At 39.6% G+C, this 26,672-nt stretch overlaps 2 protein-coding genes across 3 annotated transcripts in view; both read left to right on the forward strand.

The window, feature by feature from the left end:
• The first annotated feature begins 353 nt into the window (after positions 1-353).
• On the forward strand, positions 354-1,304 carry LOC124292562 (mucin-2-like). The gene has a single exon (XM_046729702.1). It carries the CDS (start codon positions 354-356, stop codon positions 1,302-1,304), a length of 951 nt encoding a protein of 316 aa, XP_046585658.1.
• Positions 1,305-19,673: 18,369 nt separating this feature from the next.
• Positions 19,674-26,672, forward strand: part of LOC124292512 (fibroblast growth factor receptor substrate 3-like) — a 45,892-nt gene continuing 38,893 nt past the window's right edge. For both annotated transcript variants that reach the window (XM_046729630.1, XM_046729631.1), the window contains exon 1: positions 19,674-19,802. The gene's annotated coding sequence lies outside the window, so the exon portion shown is untranslated. The remainder of the gene's footprint in view (positions 19,803-26,672) is intronic.

The following is a 26,672-nucleotide window of genomic DNA, read 5'->3' on the forward strand; positions in this document are numbered from 1 at the left end:
TCCACTTAAATCCTCTTACTATTCAAGACCATTTCTACAACAGCATCGCCATAATCTACAATACCTCAACACGAACGCATCCTCTACAAAAATCCCTACCTCAACACCCTTTCCACTACCGCAACACTTCCTCTACAAAGAACCCTACCTCTACAACACCCCTTCCACTACCGCATTACTTCCTCTACAAAGAACCCTACCTCAACAACACCCCTTCCAGTGGAGCATCACTTCCTCTACAAAGATCCCTACCTCAACACCCTACAACACCTCCACTACCGCAACACTTCTCTACAAAGAACCCTACCTCTACAACACCCTTCCAGTACCGCAGCATCACTTCCTCTACAAAGATGCCTACCTCTACAACCCCTTCCACTACCGCATCACTTCCTCTACAAAGATCCCTACCTCTACAACACCCCTTCCACTACCGCATCACTTCCTCTACAAAGATCCCTACCTCTACAACACCCCTTCCACTACCGCACCACTTCCTCTACAAAGAACCCTACCTCTACAACACACCCTTCCACTACCGCATCACTTCCTCTACAAAGAACCCTACCTCTACAACACCCTTCCACTACTGCATCACTTCCTCTACAAAGAACCCTACCTCTACAACACCCTTCCACTACCGCATCACTTCCTCTACAAAGAACCCTACCTCTACAACACCCCTTCCACTACTGCATCACTTCCTCTACAAAGATCCCTACCTCTACAACACCCTTCCACTACCGCATCACTTCCTCTACAAAGAACCCTACCTCTACAACACCCCTTCCACTACTGCACCACTTCTCTACAAAGATCCCTACCTCACAACACCCTTCCACTACCGCATCACTTCCTCTACAAAGAACCCTACCTCTACAACACCCCTTCCACTAAAGCATCACTTCTCTACAAAAAGAACCCTACCTCTACAACACCCTTCCACTACCGCATCACACCCTTACACCCCTACCTCTACAACACCCTTCCTCTACACAAGAACCCTACCTCTACAACACCCACTCCCTCCACTACCGCATCACTTCCTCTACAAAGAACCCTACCTCTACAACACCCTTCCACTACCGCACCACTTCCTCTACAAAGAACCCTACCTCTACAACACCCTTACACTACCGCATCACTTCCTCTACAAAGATCCCTACCTTTACAACACCCTTCCACTACTGCACCACTTCCTCTACAAAGATCCCTACCTCTACAACACTCTTCCGATACCGCATCACTTCCCCTACAAAGACCTCCTCAACAAATGTCTATTTTACTCTCCAGATATGTTATGATGTCAAAGATATAAATGTTCGAAAGCTCCTGGTATGTCTTCTTTTTACCCGTGAGGATATTTTCATCTATTGATCTATTCCAACGCCCCAAATGTGTTATCTTTTTGCAACATGACGAAAACTCAATCAGTTAATCGTTACACCCTTAGTTGGTATAGATTCTGACCTCTCATTCTGAAGGTAATGTCTTCACAATGTGAAAAGATAATAGAGGTTGTTGTTTTATGGTCAGTAAGGTGGCCTAGTGGTTAAAGCTTTCGTTCTTCTCGTCAAAGGTCCGGGTTCGATTCACAACATGAGCTCAATGTGTGAAGATTATTTGCTGTATCCCCCGCCGTGATGTTGCTGGAATATTGCTAAAGGAGGCGTACAACTATATTCATTACTTACTAGTTGTCCGGGCTCCTGGACCAAGCCTACAGTACTTTCTCGTCACATGTTGTTCGTAGACAGTGGAGTAAGCGTTGAGAATACGATGTTTACTCCATGACTTCCGACGTGACCGAGATTTAGCGCGCCAGCGTGCACGTGACTGGCATGTCAATCAAACTTCACATGTCACTCGCACAACTGGGTCGACACTGAACGGAAGAGGGCTAATTATTTGAAAATCCAGGTCAGCCCTCTTCCTGTGCTGCAAAGCGGTCTCTAAGACCGTATATGTATGTGTCGTAATGGCATGCGTACAACTGTTTTATATTGACAACACGTAATGTGATGTAGTGAAGGTGACGGGGAGAAGGTGGGTCGGTGGGTTTGAAAAGTTTTCTTATCGTTAACGTAAAATGATCAGAGCTATACATAAAAGGAAACTGTAAGACTAAAACAAAGACGTTCATAGGTAAGATAAGATAAGATAAGATATTTATTGCATAGCATTCCATGAAGAAACAGTGGCAATATTCTATAAACTACAAATATAAACACAGCAGGTACAAGAAATATAGATACATATCACGCAGGAAGGATGTACATTATAACATTTTTTTAGAAATCATGTGACATGGAAATAATATATGAGGAGACTATGGTAAGATACAGAATTCATTTAAAGTTGTAAAGATGGTGACATATTTTGGAAATTAATTCAGGACTTCTGTTCGTGAAAAATATTAGGAATTGTTCTTTTTTTGAGAATGTAGTAAATTCTTGGTCATAATAAAGCATTGTGTGTATAAGTGATTCCCTTTCTTCGTTATACTTGGTACATGATATTACATGGTGCTGCTCATCGTCTGACATAAGTAGTTGCACATTTCACAGAGATTGAATAGTTTTATTGCTAGTTTTACTGGAATATCATCATGAAAGACTGATGTTTTTAATCTATGATAAGCACCTGTGGCTGTGCTTGTATACAACTTTTGAACTTTCCATTTTCATGGAGTTGTATTCCAAGATATGTGTACCTGTCAGCTGAAGCCATCGTTTTGCCTTGTGCTGACCATTTACAGTTTTTTTTGCATTTATTGTTCTTTCCGAAGATAACTACTTTGGATTTGTCATGGTTAATTTGCAGATTATTTATGGTGCAATATCGTGATACATTGTTCAACAGTATTTGCAATTTAAGGGGTAATCATCAGCAAATAATAAATGACATATTTGAATATTATTAAGTTTTAGTCTTAGTATTTATGGTTGTAGATATTGTTGTATATCGTTTATAAATATGTTAAAGAGTGCTGGTGAGAATGTACATCCTTGTCGAACACCAGTGTTTGAAAACAAATGGCATAGACACCCCTTGTGATGTTTTTAGCTGGTATTTTACATTTGAGTACAGGGAGTATATGGACTGTAACAGGTTACCATTAAGTCCATGCATATTTAGTTTGTTGAGCAACAGATTTCGGTCAACTGTGTCAAAGGCTTTTTTTAAATCGATGGAGCAAGCATAAATATTCTTGCGCTGACGTTTATATTTATCAATTAGAGTTTTTAGAGCAAAGATATTGTCTGAAGTTCTAAAGCCCTTGCGAAATCCAGATTAGCATGGATGTAAGAGGTTGTTTTCTTCTAGATGTTATTTAGGATTTTGCAGGACAACGTACCCAGGCTTTTGCTAATGGCAATACCTCTGTAGTTATTTGGGTCAGTTTTGTCTCCTTTTTCATGAAGTGGTGTGATGACTGATGTTGCCCATATGCTTGGAAAGTGACCTGATTTAAACACGTCATTAAACAGTTTGCAGAAGTGATCTATTATTACAGGGCTGATTGATTTCAGGAATTCATGACTAATATTGTCAAAGCCTGTGCTTTTGTTGCATTTAAGTTCATTTATGCAAGTCTTAACCTCATTCGCACTGATTTCTGCATTTAAGAGATTGTTGTTATGCTTAGTACACTTTTCGTGACTAATGTTATTTGGGGCCGATTCTAAATTATAAAGTGTGTTAAAATGATTTAGCAGATCTGACGGGTTTGGTTCCACTTGTCCTGTCGGCATGTTGGTATTTTTTATGTTATTTAATTCTTGCCAAAAGGATTTGGGATTTGAGTCGGACAGTTTTGAGAGTTTATCAAAGTTTGGGTTTTTTTCAAAAAATGCGATGGGTTTTTTATGTATTTTTGGCATGAAGTGCATTTAATTTTGATTGGACTTCAGGTTCCTTGTTAAAGTCTGTATATAGTGTTTCCATTGAATGTTTCGCCTGCTTACATTCGCTATCAAACCTGATATTTTGGGATATAGCAGTTCAGAGACTAAAACATAATCAACAACACTCTGACCATTATATGTGTGGCATGTCAATTGGCCTAGAACATATCATGTTGTCCTTCCATTTAAAATGGTTAACTTACAGTTTGTCGTTAATCCAATTTCAGACACAATTTCACTAGGAAATGGTATGTACTTGGAACAGTCATCAGGTATAAAGTCATCAGTCACGCCAGTACGAGCACTGATGTCTCCTCCTATAACAGTGTCTCCCAGTGTGGAATATTTCACTATTTCCTCAGTAAGGGTGTCAAATGGGTAAGAGTCTATTTTGGACCAGAGAGATGATCCGTCCGGAGGAATGTATATATATATATATATATATATATATATATATATATATATATATATATATAGAGAGAGAGAGAGAGAGAGAGAGAGATATCACTCTTAGAGTTAGTGATAGCTTTGTCAAGTTTTATCCAAAGTGAGAACACACTGCTTGATATCGGCTTTATGAATCGTTTTAGTTCTTGTTTGTAGAGGAATGCTATTTCTCCTCTACTACATCCAATTTGTTTCTATCTTGACACACTCAGTGTATTGTATCCAGACAGGTTAAAGGGAGTGTCCTGTTCCCATGTTTCACACAGGCCAGTCAAGTTCATATAGACGTTACTGGCCATTAGTTTGAAGGGATGCATGGTCAGAGGGTTTTGATGCACCAATGCTGAAGAGGTCAATTTTGACACAGATACTACAGATGTGTACCCCAGATACGTTTCTGTGTACAGAAATGTACACTTAACAAAATTTTGAAAACGCTGTATGGAACTGCCCTAGATAACGTTTCTGTATTCAGATTTTGGATAGGGTATGTTTATGTATTCAGATTTTGGATAGAGTATGTTTCTGTATTCAGATTTTGGTTAGGATAGGTTTCTGTATTCAGATTTTGGATAGGGAATGTTTATGTATTCAGATTTTGGATAGAGTATGTTTCTGTATTCAGATTTTGGTTAGGATAGGTTTCTGTATTCAGATTTTGGATAGAGTATGTTTATGTATTCAGATTTTGGATAGAGTATGTTTTTCTGTATTCAGATTTTTGGTTAGGATAGGGGTTTCTGTATTCAGATTTTGGATGGGGTATGTTTATGTATTCAGATTTTGGATAGAGTATGTTTCTGTATTCAGATTTTGGTTAGGATAGGTTTCTGTATTCAGATTTTGGATAGGGTATGTTTATGTATTCAGATTTTGGATAGAGTATGTTTCTGTATTCAGATTTTGGATAGGGTATGTTTCTGTGTTCAGATTTTGGTTAGGATAGGTTTCTGTATTCAGATTTTGGATAGGGTATGTTTCTGTATTCAGATTTTGGATAGGGTAGGTTTCTGCATTCAGATTTTGGATAGGGTACGTGTCGGTACGTTTCTGTGTTCAGATTTTGGCTAGGGTACGTTTCTGTATACGTGGGGTACATATCTGTAGTACTCGTGCTGACAACGACCCCTTTAGCTGCACTACAATGTCTAATTTTCAGAAAAGAAAATAATAACCCTCCCTCCTTCTTGTCATATTTCGGATGACTCTCCCAATGTCCTTGTTTATTTTATTCATGACGCAGCCCGAATATGTGCAATATTGTTAAAGATCCACCCCTAGACAGTGTCATGCTTTTGGTGGTTCCCTCCGGCCCACCCACTCCTGTCATGAATGACCGGTCCCGAACGGAGCATGTTCAGTCACTCCTGGTCGGTAAAACAACACACCTCAACTCTGAACTTTCGATGATGGCTGACAGTAATTGCAGGTAGTACTTCATTGTTCCACATGCTGTATACATGTGACGCACGTGACGCATCAAATGTTTCACCTTTGACCTTTATCCTGTGTTATATAAGGTTATCACATGTTCCCGGGTTCAAGCAAACATCAACACCAGATGCGACAATATAACCTACGTATTGAGACAATTTAGTTTAACAGTGATGCGTAATATTCTCACACCTCCCTGTTTTGGTCCAAACTAACAAAGAGTCGGATTTATATGTTTATTATCGACAACAAAGGTTTCTTTCAGCAACATTCTAGCTAATGGACAGAAAGTCTGTGAATAATCTGGACCAGACAATCCAGTGATTGAGATCAATCATCCACGCATTTGAGATACGATGACCATTAACCAAGTCACCTGACCACTCTATCCCATTTGACATACGATGACCATTAACCAAGTCACCTGACCACTCTATCCCATTTGACATACGATGACCATTAACCAAGTCACCTGACCACTCTATCCCATTTGAGAAACGATGACCATAAACCAAGTCACCTGACCACTCTATCCCATTTGACATACGATGACCATTAACCAAGTCACCTGACCACTCTATCCCATTTGACATACGATGACCATTAACCAAGTCACCTGACCACTCTATCCCATTTGACATACGATAACCATTAACCAAGTCACCTGACCACTCTATCCCATTTGACATACGATGACCATTAACCAAGTCACCTGACCACTCTATCCCATTTGACATACGATGACCATTAACCAAGTCACCTGACCACTCTATCCCATTTGAGAAACGATGACCATTAACCAAGTCACCTGACCACTCTATCCCATTTGACATACGATGACCATTAACCAAGTCACCTGACCACTCTATCCCATTTGACATACGATGACCATTAACCAAGTCACCTGACCACTCTATCCCATTTGACATACGATGACCATTAACCAAGTCACCTGACCACTCTATCCCATTTGACATACGATGACCATTAACCAAGTCACCTGACCACTCTATCCCATTTGACATACGATGACCATTAACCAAGTCACCTGACCACTCTATCCCATTTGAGACACGATGACCATTAACCAAGTCACCTGACCACTCTATCCCATTTGACATACGATAACCATTAACCAAGTCGCCGAGCCTGACCACTCTATCCCATTTGACATACGATGACCATTAACCAAGTCACCTGACCACTTAATCCCATTTGAGACACGATGACCATTAACCAAGTCACCTGACCACTCTATCCCATTTGACATACGATGACCATTAACCAAGTCACCTGACCACTCTATCCCATTTGACATACGATGACCATTAACCAAGTCACCTGACCACTCTATCCCATTTGACATACGATGACCATTAACCAAGTCACCTGACCACTCTATCCCATTTGACATACGATGACCATTAACCAAGTCACCGAGCCTGACCACTCTATCCCATTTGACATACGATGACCATTAACCAAGTCACCTGACCATTCTATCCCATTAGACGCCTGACGACAAGTATGGGTTGCTTGTGACCAGTTCTAACCCTGATCTTTAAACAGGTTGTGAAAGGAAAACAACGAATGTCAACTTAGTCCTATTTCTTAACTTGTATAGGGTCGGAGCCCCTTTTTGAAAATGACTAATACCACATTGAAGTTAATGTTTGAACACCCTGAAACACCCCCTACCCACCCCCCTGAAAATTTCTGGATCCGCCTATGATCACAGTAGCTGTGAAAAATCGTATACATCTGGGACAAACATTTCGCAAAAAATGTTATGAATTATTTCATAATTATTAAATGCATGAGTTGGCTAAACTGAGAGATATCGTATACGAGTGCTACATCGGAATATAATGAGGTGGAACTTTGAATACAAGCTGTCATTTGTATAGACAATGGTTTTATGTAACACGTTATATCTGGAATTGCACTTTCTTGGTAAAGCACTAATTGTGGTACTCTTGGTAGGTTGAGTCCCATCCGGTAAAGTGTTGGTTCGAATCCCGTTTGGAATCTGTGCTTTACTGAGAAAGTGTAATCTCAAATATATCATGTTAGACCGGACTATATGCAAGACCTGATGTTACAGGTGAAGTTGAACTGCTTCATAGAGCACAGGCTGGACGCTTATTAGGAAGTAGTGAGACCCCTTGTTTTTTTAAAACTGGGTGAAACATGGCAACAAACGCCATGCATACAAAATCAATTCCGATAATGAGACGACGACGATTGAGAGGAATTTCAGGCAGTAATGACAGATCATTTATCGACGACTTGAAACCAAGTAAACAATACGTGTCCTCAACGTCAATGGTCTACCTTTCCTTCACGGCAGGGGCGGTAGCCTAGCGGTTAAAGTGTTCGCTCGACACGCCGAAGACCCAGGTTCGATTCCCTACGTGGGTACAATGTGTGAAGCCCATTTCTGGTGTCCCCCGCCGTGATATTGCTGGAATAAAAGCGGCGTAAAACTAAACTCACTCACTCACTCTTCCACTGCATGGCTCTAACAGTTACGTAATTTGATATGCATTTGGTCTATTGCGCCGTTAATTCTCGGCACACAAGTGTAAACGTGCTAAGGATGTAAGAGTTATGTCCCTTCGTTCACATCATTGACGAGATACAAAATTAAGATGTGAAGAGTATTTTAGGGAGACATGATACCACAGTCGGGAATTCATAACTATCATCGGCAGCTGCAATATTGTATTATCAGTGTACAGTATATCTATATCTTATGTACTTTATTTATAGCCATATTTCCTATTAAAATGCCTTGTTTTATTATGAAAGATTAGTCTCTCATAACCCTATCTTTAGGGTTGCTCATGTGATATTTTGTATATGTATATATGGGCTGAGACTGAATAAAAAATGTCTGTCTGTCTGTCTGATTTGTCATCTCGTCGTTTATTTTGATAGTCATTAACATTACGTGAGATAGGTATACGTGATCGACTTCATGGCTATCACTAACAACACCGAGTTTTTCTACATACGTTTATAAAATTATATAGTCTCTGAAAACACATCAATGGAAACCAGCAACTGATTTAAATTTAAAATGGAACCTCAGTGAGGCTGAGATTCATAATTCTGTGGACAAAGTAGATTAGGGGATGTGATGTAGTACAGCTCAGGGTGTGTGTGACAGGTTACCACTTTCCCCGGCGTGTTGGTGTTGATTGAAGGAAGTGCTGTAAAATATTCAGAAACAGCCTGCAACACCTCGGGCGCCTAGGCGCTTAGACTTAACGTTTAGGCCCTGAATATGTATGATAGTAACAAATGCTAACAAATAATCACATTTTAATTGGAAAGGAGCCCCAGTAAGGTGGGAGATTCAGGAAACTCAACCTGAGGAAATCTAGACTTGCTTCATTAATGGCTTTAGCATTGCGGGGAGTTAGGTACAACAATAATGCGGTTCAGGGACTGTGAGACAGACTACTGGGTGCTCCAAGTATCAGTCTACCTTTAAGCCTGTATGCTTTAAAACGCACTGTCGATAGGTCTAGCAAAATATTACCCGATAAAACAATACGGAATGTTTCACGGGGTGTTGCTTCTGAAATACGTAGTAAGCGAGTGAATGAGTTTAGTTTTACGCCGCACCCGGCAATATTCCAGCTATATGGCGGCGGTCTGTAAATAATCGAGTCTGGACCAGACAATCCAGTGATCATCAGCATGAGCTTCGATCTACGCAATCGGGATACGATGACATGTGTCAACCAAGTCAGCGAACCTGACCACCCGATCCCGTTAGTCGCCTCTTACGACAAGCATGGGTTACTGAAGACCAATTCTAACCCGGATCTTCACGGGTTGAAATATGGAGTAACTACCTATCTGCCTACCTATGGTTTGAAGTATTTAATTCCTGTCGAAAAGTCAACAGTGAAAGGTGGAAATGCATTGATATCAACCACTGCCGTATAAGGAACACGACGTTTCGGTGAATATTCCTGCACCGCCAGATAGTCAGTGAAAGATAGGAAGCAGCAGCTTGTCTGTGTTCATGTGAAAACAATAAAAGTAATAAGATAACAAAGGTGGACACGTGACAAGGAAAGCCAGTAGCTAACTGACATGGATTGCAATGGCAATTGAAAAAATGTAAGCCGGTAGTAAATTCAGGCGTTGATTATAACTGACAGGTACTCAGCACTGATTGAGGTAACAGTACTCTCGGAAATATAAATAAAATGGTTTTTGGCATTTATTTCGTAGTTTTGAACACAACTCAAGTTTGATTGTTAAATATTCCATGACTATCGTTTTTCCCAACTTTTTGTGTTTTTAATACTTTCTGTAAAATCATCCGAAATAGATGAGTTTGCAGGAGAGCAAATCGTGTCATTTTACCCCTTGATATTTCATGTCAAAATGTACGTTTCTGATAAAAGCTATAGTATGCAAATGATATGTACTCTCCACAGGTTCGCGTACATAATATATTTTATGAAAGACGTAATATACCATTCATCCTTTATTTCTTTTATCCTAACTAATATACAAAATAACTGATTCAGGGATTTTCTCAGTACATTTTTCATGGCTGTACTCTTGTTGAAAGTTTACTATTTTTACGAATTTATTCATAGCTTTGATTGTCAATTGCACAATCGCCATGGCAACGCACGTGCAAATGCATCTTCCCGTCTAAACAGTGCTGCAGGTGGTTGTGACCACCCATTGTTGATTGTGACGTAAGTTATAACATGTTTCTAAATTTGTTGATAATATGCCACTGCCTATACTGATCGACCCCAGGATTTACTCCTTACAGGGAAGTTTGAAACGTGCTATAGAAATATGCACATGCAAATCCGTTTTAATGTTACTCATAACGTAGTGTTTATAACACTTCTAATCCACGAAAAACGTGATGTGGTGAAAATACTCGATGTGTATCTTACAAAATAACAAAATGGCGCTGCATTAGTTTTGTCAATACTGTTACATGATGCATATTACACACTCAGCCACCGACAACACGTGGCTACCGTCAGGTAAAACAAAAGAAGCTCCCATGGATCCATTAGGTGAAGGCAATCACGCACCATTGTTTCGCGCTCGAGAACCTGTGATCAGGGACTAATTATTGATTAATGTGAACTAGTTTCGAGACGCAAAAGAATGAGAAGGTAATAACATCCTTGAACCATATACAAGGTGAGGTGAGGTGAAATTGGGTTTTACGTCGTGCTTGAGAATATTTCGCTCATATGACGACGTGCATGCGTGTGTATGTGTATGTGCGGCTGCTTGTACTAGCCCCAGACTGAAGCTGGTTTTATAGTGCTAGCCCAATGAGATACCATGCCGCAGTGAAGCATGAATACCCCACTCAGACACATTATACTGACTCCGAGCCGACCAGTCCTTGTTGTACCCATTAATGCCGAGCGCCAGGCAGGGACCAACAAGTACCATATTTTAACGTCTTTTGGTTTGACGCGGTCGGGGATCGAACCCGCGACCTTCCGCTCTCCAGGCGGACGCTCTAACCACTACACCACAGAGGCGGTCGAACCATATACAAGATACAAGATATTTTATTGCGCAAACGTTCCATATAGAAACATTCTACATAAACAACATATATAACACGTCAGAGTAGTGAGTGAGTTTGGTTTTATGCCGCTTTTAGCAATATTCCAGCAATATCACGGCGGGGAACACCAGAAATGGGCTTCACACATTAAACTAGGGCTGGGACGGGTCCAAATGTACTACCCGGGTACCCCACCCCCTATTACCCTACCCGATACCCGTTATGTTAATTCCTAACAACAAATTTGTAAGAAATGGCAATATATGATTCAACTCGGAGGCAAAAATTTCGAGTTTTTCAATACCTGAATGTATTATATTCAAACAGGTGACTGCACAATTATGTCTAAATCTTCAAAGACAATACAACCGTTTAATCATGAAAGAATGACATGTTACATTGTTTAATCTATTAGTCACATGATCATAACGGGTCCGGGTATTGAGACGGGTACCCGGGTCCAACTCATTACCCACCTGTCCCGGGTATCCGAGTTACCCCTCACAGCCCTACATTGCACCCATGTGGGGAATCGAACCCGGTCTTCGGCTTGACAAGCGAACGCTTTGACCACTAGGCTACCCCACCGCCCCAGTAACAACAATACCCATACTAATACATATGTGTATAATGACCCAGGAAAATGTAGAGATCTTCTAGATTTGTTTGAAGCTGTACATATTATAGCAAATTATATTTATGCTATCTGGTTCATTATTTGTAAACAGGAAGGTATTTTTTATGTGGTAGTAAGGCTTTGATAGTTATTAATTTGAGAAGGGAGGGAATTAAATAAGGAGCGTCTTACATCTGAATATTTACTAAAAGACATAAAGTAGTGTTCTTCATCCTCAGTGACTGAACATTGATCACAGAGACGGTCCTCCAAAGGTGTAGTGGTTGTTCTACGATACTCGCACCTGTCATAATCAGTGACACGGCGGCAGTGCACAAATATCGGACACCTTGCACATCAGACCAACTAAAAAGGAGAGTCTGAAAGAAAGACCAAATCAGTACAGATGTCCTGGTGACACGAAAAGGTCATGTTGTCTTTCTCAGTGATGATGACCTGTTGAACATATCTGGGCTAAGCTAAGGAACCGTTCAAAATTTATGGCGGGGGTAGGGGTGGATGTGATGATGATTTAAAGAGGGGTCACCCATTTTGTTCTGGGGAGGTAGGGGGGTCAGCAATTTATTACCTAAAAAAATATTAAAACTTTATGCTTGAAAATCACTGTGTAAAATTTGGTTTTGTTGCAATTTTTATATTTTGTGTTTGTGAGCAATTCAACGGTCTCAGATGAAATCAAACGGACGGTAGAAACGGGTGCTGGACCGCTGAGATGGTGAATGAGTGAGTAATTCTTTAACGACGTAGTTCCCCTACATTTGTAAATATAAGACACTTGGAGGAATGGAGTACACAACTTATACAAAGTTATATGATACGATGGTGTGGTCAGTTTTAAGTTATGGGGTATCTATATGGGGACATCGGGAGGTTCCCGCTGTATATGCTGTCCACCATCCTGCTTTGGGATTTTTCTTCAGGTACTGCTCCTCTGCATTTGGAAACCGGCAGATATACAAATGTGAATGTGAATGAGAGGGTATGTTTTCAGTGCAGTGAGAGTGTTGAGGATGAAAGACACGTTCTGTTGTATTGCCCTGTGTATGATGATTAACGTGAAGGTCTATATGAAAATGTCTGTTTTAGCTATCCCAACTTCTTAGATCTCTGTGATGATGATAAATTAGTTTTACTTTTTAAACACCATGTATATTTCAGTTCCAAAACCTGCTTTTATATCTTGCAAAGAAGAAAACATATTTTATACGGATAGATTTTATACTGTATATAACTATACCATTATTTATTTTTCGTGTTTATAATGCATTAACACATTAGTCTCCCATAACCCTTAAAGGGTGGCTCACTTATATGTTACATTTTATAAGTATATTTATATATGTATTTTATGTGAGGTGAGACTGAAATAAAATATCTGTCTGTCTGCCTATAGTCCAGCAGTGTTTTGAAAGAGAATCAGTTAAAATAACCCTAATAAATGATTGATTAGATGAACAACGACCCACGCCCTCGGTGGAAGATGACACGTGAGTAGTGTACACGCTGTAGTTGCCCACTGGCGACCGTGCCCCATCCGGACAGGAATGTTGATTTTTAAAATCGCATTTACACGGAACACGAGGCACTGTTTGTATGACAAGATTCGCTGTGGATAGTTTTTGGAAAAATAATTGACTGTACTACTTCTACGTTTTTCAGCATTGCTTTTATTTGTTTATTTATAAGCGTGAATACCAGGTTTGCGTTAAAAAAAATTAAAAAGGACTTATTTATCCAAATTCATGACTATTAAGGTCAGTTTATTCGTATACTAAGCAATGAAAACATGAAACGTCAAACAGTGATTGTTGAAATATACAAGCACTAGTTACATGTATTCGCTATCCATCCATACACCCATCCCCTCCATCACCCATTCTCTGGCTCACCCGTCCACTCATCTACCCACCAGCCAACTCACTCTACCGTCCACTCGCCTACCTACCCACCCACTCATTTAAATGCCCTCACTAACTAACCCGTCCACTTCACCTACCCAGCAGTCCAGGGTGGAAATTACAATTTCTCAGCTGCAGAACGGCGGGTCCAGACGTCCCAGGAAGAAACTGTATCGAGCCCTGGATGATCGTCTTGCAGTGCTGAAGGTGCGTCTTGTGAATGGGACTTACACCCCACAGGAATATGGGGATCTTGTCTCAGACCTGGTTGCTGTCCCTGTGTTGTAGAAGAGATATATACCAAACTGAATTGCTGAAATAAAAAAAATCCAGCTGAAGTGTAGTGTGTTAGACCGTTTGTTAGATCGAAACAGACTATAACTTAATCCCCTATTGTTATAGGGATTATCGCGCATCAGTGATTTTTTATTCCGTACAAAAGCGTCCGGCAAAGTGGGAACCCTCCCTCTACACCCAACCCCTCCATCACCACCTACCCACCCGACCACTCATCTACCCACCAGCCCGTCCACTCTCTACCGTCCACTCGCCAACCTCACCACCCGTCCTCACCTACTAACCCGTCCACTCACTTACCCACCCGACCACTCATATACTCACCCGTCCACTTACCTACCCATCCGCCCACTCATCTACTCACCCGCCCTCTCACTAACTCACCCATCCACCCACCTACCCACCCGTCCACTCACCTACCAACTCGTCCATTCACTCACCCATCCACACACCCTTCCATCCGATCCTTCACTGTCCCACTGCCCCTTTCACTAGGCACTGAACCAAGATATTGATGACTTATAACGATTGAAGTCTTAGCGCGGGTCGGCACCGAGCACGTGGCATGCCACCGTACGTCTCCGTGTCTGGGAAAATAGGTCATAGCTGTTACCTTGTTGCTGAGTGTATATCCACACGTTATTAACAGTTACCAAATAACACGTGATTTTCATTTTCAAAAATGACAGATGGCATTACAACTGATAACACACATTAGACCATCTTTGGATATTTTCTGAAAATATATTGAACGGAGAATGTTTTTTAAGACAGCACTCTATTTTACACGATAGATTCAGAGCTATTTTTATATATGCGATCCAGACCTCGGAAAGATATTATTCTAAACATATTCACATTAATATTGACCCTGGCCTACATGTTTGTTTACATTTAATAAAAAGTAAGTTTCAAGTTGATACTGTTGTTTTTAATATTAAATATCAAAATAATATTTAAATATTAAAAAAAGTAATCTTGATCTGATTAATTTGAGACAAATTCTGAACGTATCAGTCGGATAAACACTCACACTGGTTGAAGTGTATACAGCTGGTTGCCATGCTTACCATAGCGTGCAGTAAATACTTGAAATTCCTAGTTCATTTAGAATAAATCAAACTCCGAGGTGTCGACATGGAAATATTTGTTTCTGTCACTACCACCAGGCTTTAAAAAGGTAACTATTACATTAACTTTCTTTATGTTTTTAAATTACCATACACTCCTTGACATTATGAAGTATTATAATGAACTTAGCACATTCGCTTCCAGTCGTTTAAAGATGAATTCACGCAATGAAAACCAACGTACTGGTGATGTATGAAAATACACTGTTATTCATCATCGATATATGGATTTGAACATTCTGTCATTCTCCAACAAGAATGTTAATCAATTGCCCCACCCCCCCTGTTCCCCAATGTTTGTGTTGGGGGCGTGCTGGTCTGTCTCACCCACCCACCGCCACCCCTGTTCCTCCAGCCCCACCCACCCCTGTGCCTGGTTCCTGTATTGATGTTTACCGGTAGGTATAATGGTTGTGTTGGGGCGTGCTGGTCTGTCTCAGAGTCCCTAGTCAGCATTATCTCCCCTTCCGCCCAGCCCTTTATGCAATGCTTAAGTCTAAATGAAGCAAGTCTAGATTTCCTCAAGTTCCGGAGGTTCTGAATCCCCCATCTTACTAGGGCTCCTTTTCAATTTAAATTAAATTAAATTAAATGTATATGAAATTATTTGTTATTATATAAATTCGGAGACTTGGATTTAGTCTAAGAGCATGGATATTCGTATCCTCAGCACAGAATTGTTATTACAATCATACGCTTTCTCTCATTAACGGGGTGCAAATGGATCACAAAAACATTGAAGATTTACAAGTTGTATTTGAGTGAAATCATTCATTTTGCCAAGGTCATATATTGGGCTGCTTAAAACCAACGGGAATTCAACAGTAATTGAAAGCTTTAGAAAATATAACAAGCTAACAAGATAGGTATAGACTCTTAGAGAATCCTAACAGTGAAATGTTCGTTATGTATATGTTCACCACCCTTGCAAGGTAGTTATTTAAATAAACTCTGCTCTGGCTTTGGCAACAACTCCACGATAGTTGAGAGTAATCGTAACGTAAGTAAACCGAGCAGAGTTTATTTAAATAACTACCGTAGTGAGGGTGATTAAACAGCTTACGCCACGAGGACATACTTATTTAATACGTGTAATGTATTAGGCATAATGAAGATTATCAAAATAAGTACAATTTTATTGTTTTAAGTAGAAATAATTGCCCCAGGGCAGTTAATCAGTTATGCTAATAAAACACTTCCAAGAACAATAGACATAACTTTCCCTAGGGGTTTGAAAAAAGGGATAACCACCTAGGCCGATAAATACGGTTTAGTCTCTATTCGCCTACATTTCAATTCGCCTACAAAAACAATGTAGGCGAATTGGGATTAGAGAATGCAGCCCTACTCTTATAAGGAACCTGACTCACTGAGTCTTGGTCGACTGTTGTTATAAGGATATGTAGTTGAGTAAACAGGATTAGTGCATCCACCGAGGGGTTAAAACAGGGTTAAAATAAAATGACAGGGTTTAATGCATGCGATGATGAGATGTAGTTAATTTCTCACTGTGAAATACTAAGTTGTTATAAGGATATGTAGTTGAGTAAAGAGGATAAGATCTGTTGTCACAAGTGACAACCTCAAGACTTGCGCATGATTGTGTTTTTTAAAATAATTACAAACAAATAGAGACAAAATTGAAGCTTTTACGACAGAGACTTCAGACGGCCGGCAGTTCCTGGTGGTAGACGACGGTGATGACAACAGGATTCTAATCTTCACAACCGCAGAGATGCTGGATATCCTTGCTGTGGCCGAAACACTGTACACGGATGGAACATGTTATGTGTGCCCTAGTCTCTGGACTCAAGTGTATGTTTTGCACTGCCTTGTACAGGACCAGATGTATCCAGTTGCCTTTTCCCTACTTCCCAGCAAATCCCGTGACACATATATCAGACTGTTTACTCACTTAAAGGATATTGTGCTTATATGAATTCGTCATTGCTATAAAGAAATTGGAAACAGTGAACAGACTGGCACGAAGACAGATCGATCATGGAGAATGGACTATGTCACGATTGTGATCGGAAAATGACAAATAACAGAATAAATAAGTAACAGACAAATAACAGAAATATATTCTTTAAAAAACTTTTCTTTTTTGTCCTTCAACTACTTCAACTAGAAGATGATGTGATTATATGATGTGATATAAGATAAATAAATTATCATTTCATTGTGATCAGAAAATGATAAGTAACAGAAATAAATAAATTCTTTTTGTCCTCCAACTACTTCAGCTAGAAGAGTCCATTATTAGATCATAGGGGTACCACTAGTTCACCATTGCGTAATCAACAGTCAACAGGCCATGACATGTTGTTTTAAGACTGTAGGTGAAATGGGATGTAGGCGAAATGAGAACATACCGATAAATACACGCACCTACTGGCCCTTATTACCAAGCCTAAGAGTACATGTTTCGGTGTCCTCCCATTACGCAGACAGGCAGTTCGCCGACACCTTAAAACAACAACATTTACGGTTCAATGAACAGATTAGTTACTACCTGTTACCTACAGATTATAATGGGATAGTCCAAATAAAAACACAGGAAAAAAACTGGAGCTATATTATTTACTTTAAAAGATTGCCGAAAATACATGTCATTAATTTACCCTAATTAACCTTCTAGTTCAGTGTCTGTTAATCGACTGTCTGTCAAATGGGTGCCTGTCAATGGGGAGACAACCCATGTTTCCTTAACATTGTGACTGTGTTCCTGCTAGGCGAACTAACTAATAACCAGCAAGTGCAGTGCAGGATAAACATACTGAACTTTCAAACATTGACCAGACTGGGTGAAATTAAACTTTACATATGAAACAAAATGCCATGAAGTGACAAATACTTTCAAATCCTCTGAAAGTTTAATCATAAACCATATGTGTAGTCTATTAGGAGCAAACATGGTTTAATAGTTTTCCAACCACTAGATATAAACCACTAATTGAAAAATAGTATCTGAACTTCACAAGCTATGTAGTTTCGAATACATTTTCTAGCAAATCAAGCAGTAAGTTACCATTTACCACACACAAGCTTTGAATATTTTTTTCTTTTCCTATATGGCACACAGGCCCTCGTGTCTTTGCGAGGATTAAAGATTTTAAAGATATATGCTGCACAGTATAATACATCATGACAAGGCCGGACACTTCGGTGTACCCCATCCGCCTTCTTTGCCGATCGCTACGCTACCATCGCATGCAATCGATTAAAACTTAATGTAAACATAATTATGGATGATTGGCCTATAGATCACTCATGACATCTACCAATTTTTATTGTTATTTCTACAAGTCGATTGAAAGCCGATTTTGACCTTTCGGAGTGTATGCTTGCTCCTTCATCACCTGATGCTTGCAAGCATCACCTGATGAAGGAGCAAGCATACACTCCGAAACGTCGTGTTATTCACAATAAAGAAGTTGACATCCATAAAATCCTGCTTTTCCTATGTATTCCACTTCTAAATGCCCTTCAAAGATTTGCTTGTTTAAGGAGACATCTACAACTGATGCTTTCATTCAAAGTGAATGGTTATCATTATGCTTTGCATGTACTTGCCAAGCTGAAAATTAGTCACGGACATTTCCTCAAAACTGGCGACATGGCACTAGACCAAATTCATTTATCTCAAACGAATGCATTGGCTAAACAATTTGCAGAAAATGAAACCTTTGACCAATATCAATGTCCTAATGTACTAATATCCAGGTATTTGTATACCAAACTGCATTACGTTTAACTGCAAAGTAAGGTTTTGTTACCGGCGACAGTAACGAACATGTCAAATTGGCCGATTACCTTAGCTGTAACAAATATACTTTTGGAGTTATTGGACTGTTTATGCATGATGGCCTGGTTGATACCATTATCCAACCATAACAAAAGCATGGCGGCGACAGCATTTGCACCCCGTTATTGAGAATGAGTGATAATGACAGGCACACTTGATGAAATGTTAATGTCAGGGATATGAGAAATTACAACTCTTGTGGGAAAAATAATAATTACAACAACCTTATTCTTTAATCACGTCATTAGACTGTTTGTGTCGAATGGGGCATAGTTTTCGTACCATTCTCCATCTATATTATACAATCCCACTTTAACATTACAATACAATGTATATTGTTCCATGTACTGATATGGTTTCAATAATGTCGATGTGACGGTGAATTTTTAACCCACTCTCTGATTCGGTGTTGTTGTTCTGGAATTCCCCGTTTCAACGCCGTGAACATTGCTAAAAATAGATGTAACGTAATACTAAAAATAGATATGGGGATTCCTTTTGGTGCGCCATCTAGTGGTAGGTCAGCACGAGGTCAGGTAGCAGACAATGGCGGAAGTGCTTTGAATATGGATAAGAAGCTAACTCCGTAGATTTGAAAACCAGAATTTTAAAGAGATCATTGAAGAAGATATGTTGTATAATGTGACAGTTTTAATAGGATAGAGGTAAGAATATTTTTTACGTAAATATTGTGAAATTAAACGACGGCCCTGTTTAACGTGCATGCACCGTTTGACATTCTAACATGACCTCATTTGAAATTAAAACATGGGAGATTTTGACAGAATCCCCAGTGTGGAAAAATATTCCACGTTGTTCACATCGAAGTATCAATTCGCGGTCCAAATGCAGTCACAATTATGTGTAAGCATTACAAATCAAAAGACAACAACAATAACCCTTTAACGGGGTATTTACGTTCAAACAGGTGCCCGTTTTTAATAGCTTTCGAACTATGAGTATGATAAATGTCATGTTGGGCACGTCACAAATATCCATGTTTATAAATGTAACAACACACGTCACGTGATGCTAAGCATAGTGTCAGTACTGTGTGTCAGTCAGTAGACGTATATTGCAGCAAAACAGAAAGGAGATAGAGGTCTGTCATATGGTTCAAATGCTGGTGTCAATTTACAGTAAGAGCCAGGTATTTAAATATCACCCTTAATGTGTCACGCAAACAGCCCAGTATGTTGTTATGCTGGGTTTGTTCACTTATTCAGTTCTGTGCAGGTTGCAAGAAGACGTGGATGTTTTTACTCCCAAAATATTAGATCTCCACATCTGTCCTAATACAGCAGAATTACTACATACCCCTGTTAGTATAGTCAGTGTTAATACTTCAAAGGTAAATCTACAACTATTTTCAAAGCATTTTTTGTATACAACACACTTACAATGTGTTAAAACTTACAGGGTGTTGTTTTGGAGTAAGATGTGAAGATTTCTTTTATTGTCACCATGATCCTAAACCTTGCTGCAGTAGTACTCAGATCTTGGAAACATCTAGAACCCTCAACATGTCCCCTTGAAGTTTGTCCCCTATTTTGACCATTGCTGATAGAGATAGAATTTGCCTATTCTGTAGGATCTCCAATACAATATTCAACAGGTCCTGTCCAAAACATGTTAAAATGATAATTAATATCGAAAGAAATTAATCTATCTGCTATTTACTCTTTGTGCTGAGTTACCAACATATTAGAAAAGGATGCTAGTGTCTTAAATATTTTGTTCCAGCTAGTTTCAGGTGTTTTTATCCCAGTGATTCACCAATGGTTCCATGCATTCAGTCCTTTGTCATTTGTGCAACAAGTCATTATGTCATGTATCAATAGCGGTACAAGTAAAGATAAAGAGGATACCATGTGATATGTTAAGGTGTGTATATTTTCATGTTGACATGATTTTGTTCAAGTTGTGAACATCTTGATAATGTCAAAATTGCATTTGTCAAGTTGTGAACATATTGACATGACATTTGTCAAGGTGCGAACACCCTGATCATGTTGACATGATGTTTGTCACATTGGGAACATCTTGATCATCTTGACATGACATTTGATAAGTTCTATACATCTTGACATGACATTTGCCACAATGTGAACGTCTTGATTATCCTGACATGACATTTGTCAAGGTGTGAACACCTTGATCATCTTGACATGACATTTGTCAAGTTATGTACATCTTGACCTTGTTGACATGACATGTTTCAAGTTACATATCATTCATGTCAATGTGACTTCCTTATGGTTGTGTCGGCTGTGTTGACATGGAGGGAGTTAGCTACGTATTTCTTGACCATGTCCTCTGCTCACTTATCACCTGCCAGTCTTCACAACAGTTGGCATCGACAATCATTTGCTGACAACCTCCCAAAAGTTAGTTAACAGAATTAAAATGTCCCTTGATTAAGAAAGTCCAAGGATTTGACAACCTGCATATTGTGATGATGTTAAAGCCAAGGGCTTGACTTGCAGTTCAGGCACTTCTCAGTTGATTGGTTTAATTTCAAATATACTTCTCACCGCCATGTTACTAACCACCTAGTCCCACATCTTGATGAAGGGCTGGGTCTTGAAGCCATGTATTGAACCCACCAATTTATGATCCCACCTAGTCCCACATCTTGTTGAAGGGCTGGGTCTTGAAGCACACTATTGAGCCCACCAATTTATGATCCCACCTAGTCCCACATCTTGTTAAAGGGCTGGGTCTTGAAGCCTGTGTATTGAACCCACCAATTTATGATCCCACCTAGTCCCACATCTTGATGAAGGGCTGGGTCCTGAAGCCATGTATTGAACCCACCAATTTATGATTCCACAAAGTAACGCCACCTAGTCCCACATCTTGTTGAGGGGCAGGCTCTTGAAGCCATGTATTGAGCCCACCAATTTATGATCCCACCTAGTCCCACATCTTGTTGAAGGGCTGGGTCTTGAAGCCATGTATTGAACCCACCAATTTATGATCCCACCTAGTCCCACATCTTGTTGAAGGGCTGGGTCTGAAGCCATGAAGCCATGTATTGAACCCACCAATTTATGATCCCACCTAGTCCCACATCTTGTTGAAGGGCTTGGGTCTTGAAGCCATGTATTGAACCCACCAATTTATGATCCCACCTAGTCCCACATCTTGTTAAAGGGCTGGGTCTTGAAGCCATGTATTGAACCCACCAATTTATGATCCCACCTAGTCCCACATCTTGTTGAAGGGCTGGGTCTTGAAGCTGTGTATTGAACCCACCAATTTATGATCCCACCTAGTCCCACATCTTGTTAAAGGGCTGGGTCTTGAAGCCATGTATTGAACCCACCAATTTATGATCCCACCTAGTCCCACATCTTGTTGAAGGGCTGGGTCTTGAAGCCATGTATTGAACCCACCAATTTATGATCCCACCTAGTCCCACATCTTGTTAAAGGGCTGGGTCTTGAAGCCATGTATTGAACCCACCAATTTATGATCCCACCTAGTCCCACATCTTGTTGAAGGGCTGGGTCTTGAAGCCATGTATTGAACCCACCAATTTATGATCCCACCTAGTCCCACATCTTGTTAAAGGGCTGGGTCCTGAAGCCGTGTATTGAACCCACCAATTTATGATCCCACCTAGTCCCACATCTTGTTGAAGGGCTGGGTCTTGAAGCAGTGTATTGAACCCACCAATTTATGATCCCACCTAGTCCCACATGTTGTTAAAGGGCTGGGTCTTGAAGCCATGTATTGAACCCACCAATTTATGATCCCACCTAGTCCCACATGTTGTTAAAGGGCTGGGTCCTGAAGCAGTGTATTGAACCCACCAATTTATGATCCCACCTAGTCCCACATCTTGTTGAAGGGCTGGGTCTTGAAGCCATGTATTGAACCCACCAATTTATAATTCCTCAAGCTAACACCACCTAGTCCCACATCTTGTTGAGGGTCGAGCTCTTGAAGCTGTATAATCTCCAATTTGTGGCGCTATGCATCAACGTGATCTTGACCCACATCCTGTTGAGGGTTTATATTTCGAAAAGCCGTGTAATGAACCCATCAATTTCTGATATCTGTACCATGCAATAACATCAGAGCCATGTCGCTAACACAAAGCTCCAAACAAATTGAATAAGTGCTGTCCCCACTAAATATAGCCTGGGACTTAGAGGTCATTCTCTCACTATGTCTACCAGTGCTTCTATCAGAGCTACAGTGTTAGAAAATAAGGTGTTTTTTTAATAACAGTTGTATTCCTCTACCATGCAAAACCTATTCTTGCCATCAAGGTTTAAAGAGAACCCTTTGACTGTCATGCTTATTATAAAACAGTGTGATCTATTAATTAATGTCACGTGAAGTAGTTGTAAGTTGAGCAGTATAAGAGGTAGCACTACCAGTAACCTGATTACAGTAATAAGTTGATGCCCTTACCGCATCAATGTGCTGCAAATAACGTGGCCCATTATCATGACTGTCAGTGGCTGTCTAAACTGGTCAAGTTTGTCCCGAGGTAACCAACAGATTCATGCTTGATCCAGTTTCAGAAATCAGAATCACCATAGTGGACATGTGATGTTAACGAGTAGGGGTGAAACGGTATACCACGGTATTAGTAGAACCATGTATTTTGCCTTCGGTTCGGTATACCGTAATGCAATCCAAAAATAAGAAAGTAAGATTGTTTATGGATAACAACTTCTTTTATTATATATGAGGTGACGTTTCGGTATGGATTCTTATACCGTTGTCAAGCAAGAGTGAAGTACTACAGCACAAAACAGACTTATATACACACTTAATTTCTGTGCTGTAGTACTTCACTCTTGCTTGACAATAGTATAAGTACTATAAGAATCCTTACCGAAACATCGCATCCTATATAATAAAAGAAGTTGTTATCCATAAACAATCTTACTTTCTTATTAGTCACTAACTTGTAAATGCCAATCAAACAGAGCAATCCCAAAATTCGGTATTTTTGGTTTTCGTACTGTCATTTATTAACCTTTTAAAACCTTTTCTAAATTGTCTAGAAATCAAATCATTTTGTCAAATTCTATGCATTTCTTGGCCAGAAGGCTGTTATTTTCTCTAAAGTAAGTTCTCATATATACCAAACTGAAACAGACGGAACCGAACCGAAGGCCTTGTACCACAAAACATACTGTACCGTGGTAAGAACGTACCGTTTCACCCCTAACAACCAGATTTTAACAACATAACCACAAGACCTGTAAACACGTGTGTAGGTGATCTGGCAATAGCATGATTCAAGCTGTCGTCAAACAGTTTTTTTGTTTAAAATTCGAAACTGATGAGTGGTCTATCAATTTAAAAGAAAATCATATACATGATATACGAGCTCAATAATAGTAATATCTCAAATCTCTTTTATTCCAGTTCTGAGGAGGCCACAGGCCTGTAGTATAAAGTCAGATAACAGGAATAATATATACAATCACAGTGTTTAAAGAGGAACAATTTTTGATGGATATACAACTTCTTTATTGCGATAGATGCAACATTTCTCTTCTTTTCATACCAGCTTCTAAATGCCAGTCAAAGAAAACAAAATGTTTGCCGATGATTATTTATGTATACAAAAGCATGGTGGATATACAAATTGTAAGTTTGTAACATCACAGAGGTTGTGTTTGAATGTGCACAATACTGTTTATGTTTCTAAATGTTGTTTTTCATACATCTAAGTCAGCTACCTGCAGTGTTCAATATCATGTGATCATATAGTCCGTAATTGAAAGAATTGTGAAGATCAGGGATAGAATTGGTCTTCTGTAATCCATGCTCTTTTCATAAGAGACGACTAACCCAGGATCATTGACACATGTCATCGTATCCCAATTGTGTAGATCGAGGATCATAACGTTGATCACTGGATTGTCGGGTCCAGACTCGATTATTTACAGCCCACCTCCATATAGCTGGAATATTGCTGAGTGCGGCGTAAAACTAAACTCACTCACTCACTCACTGTAATTGAATGTATCATCGCAAATCAGTGTTTGATTGCATGGTCCAAATCTTTAGTCCATCGAGATACCAGTAATTTGTCAACTTCACTCAGGTCACTAAGTAAAACATCAACTATGATCAAGATTTGGTCTGGAGATGGTCTCCTGACACAGAGAATACTTCCCTTTAGATAAATATATTTTATAGCCCTGGGGAATATTTTTTGCGCAATTCATCACTCATTCCGTCATGGGTCAGTGATCATGGTCATAACCTGGTAAAAGTTTTTCTACAGGTCAGTGAGACCGTATACATAGATGCCAACCTTTACGCTTTGGGCGTAATTATTACGATTTTGACCATTAAATTACACCATTACATTTAATCTGCGAAAATTACGCTTTTCTACTCTTTTTATGAAAATCAATAAAGTGGGGGAAAAAATTCACAGGGAAGTGTTTCGTAACGCACTGGTACAGGGGTTCAGAAATGGTCTTACTCTTAGCATCGTGCTCATTCCAATTAACTTGTAAGGAATTGAAGTATTTTGTGTCACATGACCAACAATTTTCAATGTATGGAGCTTCATAATGATTGGTCACATGTATTTCTGTCTAGAGTATTTCCTATTCATGTGAATAAACCTTCTTACAAGTAATTTTTATAAAGTTATCAGCTTTCACTAAGTATTTTGTTTTAAGTATTACACTTTTTAGGTCCAAATTACACTTTTTGACCTCCAGTATTACACTTAGGCCCATCATATACACTGGAGAACTAGACCGTATGAAAATTATTTCAAAACTTTTCTGTTGTGTGTACTTTTTTAACAAAGTTCGAAGTCACACAGGTAAATATATTCAGGAGGCAATCAAGGCTTGTATTTACACACCAGTCTAAACATTGTTTTTCATTGTAATGAAAGGCAGAATTTCCCTGCTTCTGTAAAGACATTGGTCACTGACATGTTTGCACAAGCCTTTAATTGCTTCTGGCATATCCCTCCCATTGACATGAACGGTGCCACTGGCAAGTGCAGTGTTCACGAATAGCGTCTGACCCTCTGACAAATCGGCAGATTCGCCTACGGTCAGACAGAAGTCTACAACCTGCCTGCCCCAGTGTCTGACTATATATTTCACAGTGACTTTGACTGAGGTTGTTTTATGTGACATGTGATACTTGTTTGCTGTTTATAAATCTTATGTTTGTTAATAATTTCAATGTCAATTATAAGAAATATTAAATCTTAAATGTGTGTATAATTTTATTCCATGGGTCCTGTGCATTTTCAATGGGTCAGACAGACATCTGAAACTTACAGACCCAATGTCCTGTGACTTTGAAACACCATTCGTGAACACTGCAAGTGTAACCAGGGCATCTAGATCCCGTACAAGTTCAAGTTGTGTAGAAGGTTGTCCATACAGACCACAGGACTCTTATTCAATACCCCAAACCTGGCCAACTCCCAGGGTTGTATTCTGGCTGGGGGGAAAATGAAGCAGGTCCTGTGTGGACTTAAAACCCAGACGGGGCGGTGGGGTAGCCTAGTGGTTAAAACGTTC

Source organism: Haliotis rubra, unplaced genomic scaffold, assembly GCF_003918875.1.
Source record: "Haliotis rubra isolate DU_JTF1 unplaced genomic scaffold, ASM391887v1 Scf52, whole genome shotgun sequence".
Lineage (NCBI taxonomy): Eukaryota > Metazoa > Mollusca > Gastropoda > Lepetellida > Haliotidae > Haliotis > Haliotis rubra.

Coding starts and splice junctions, on each gene's coding strand:
- LOC124292562 (XM_046729702.1), top strand. CDS start 354: ATGCCTACCTCTACAACCCCTTCCACTACCGCATCACTTCCTCTACAA.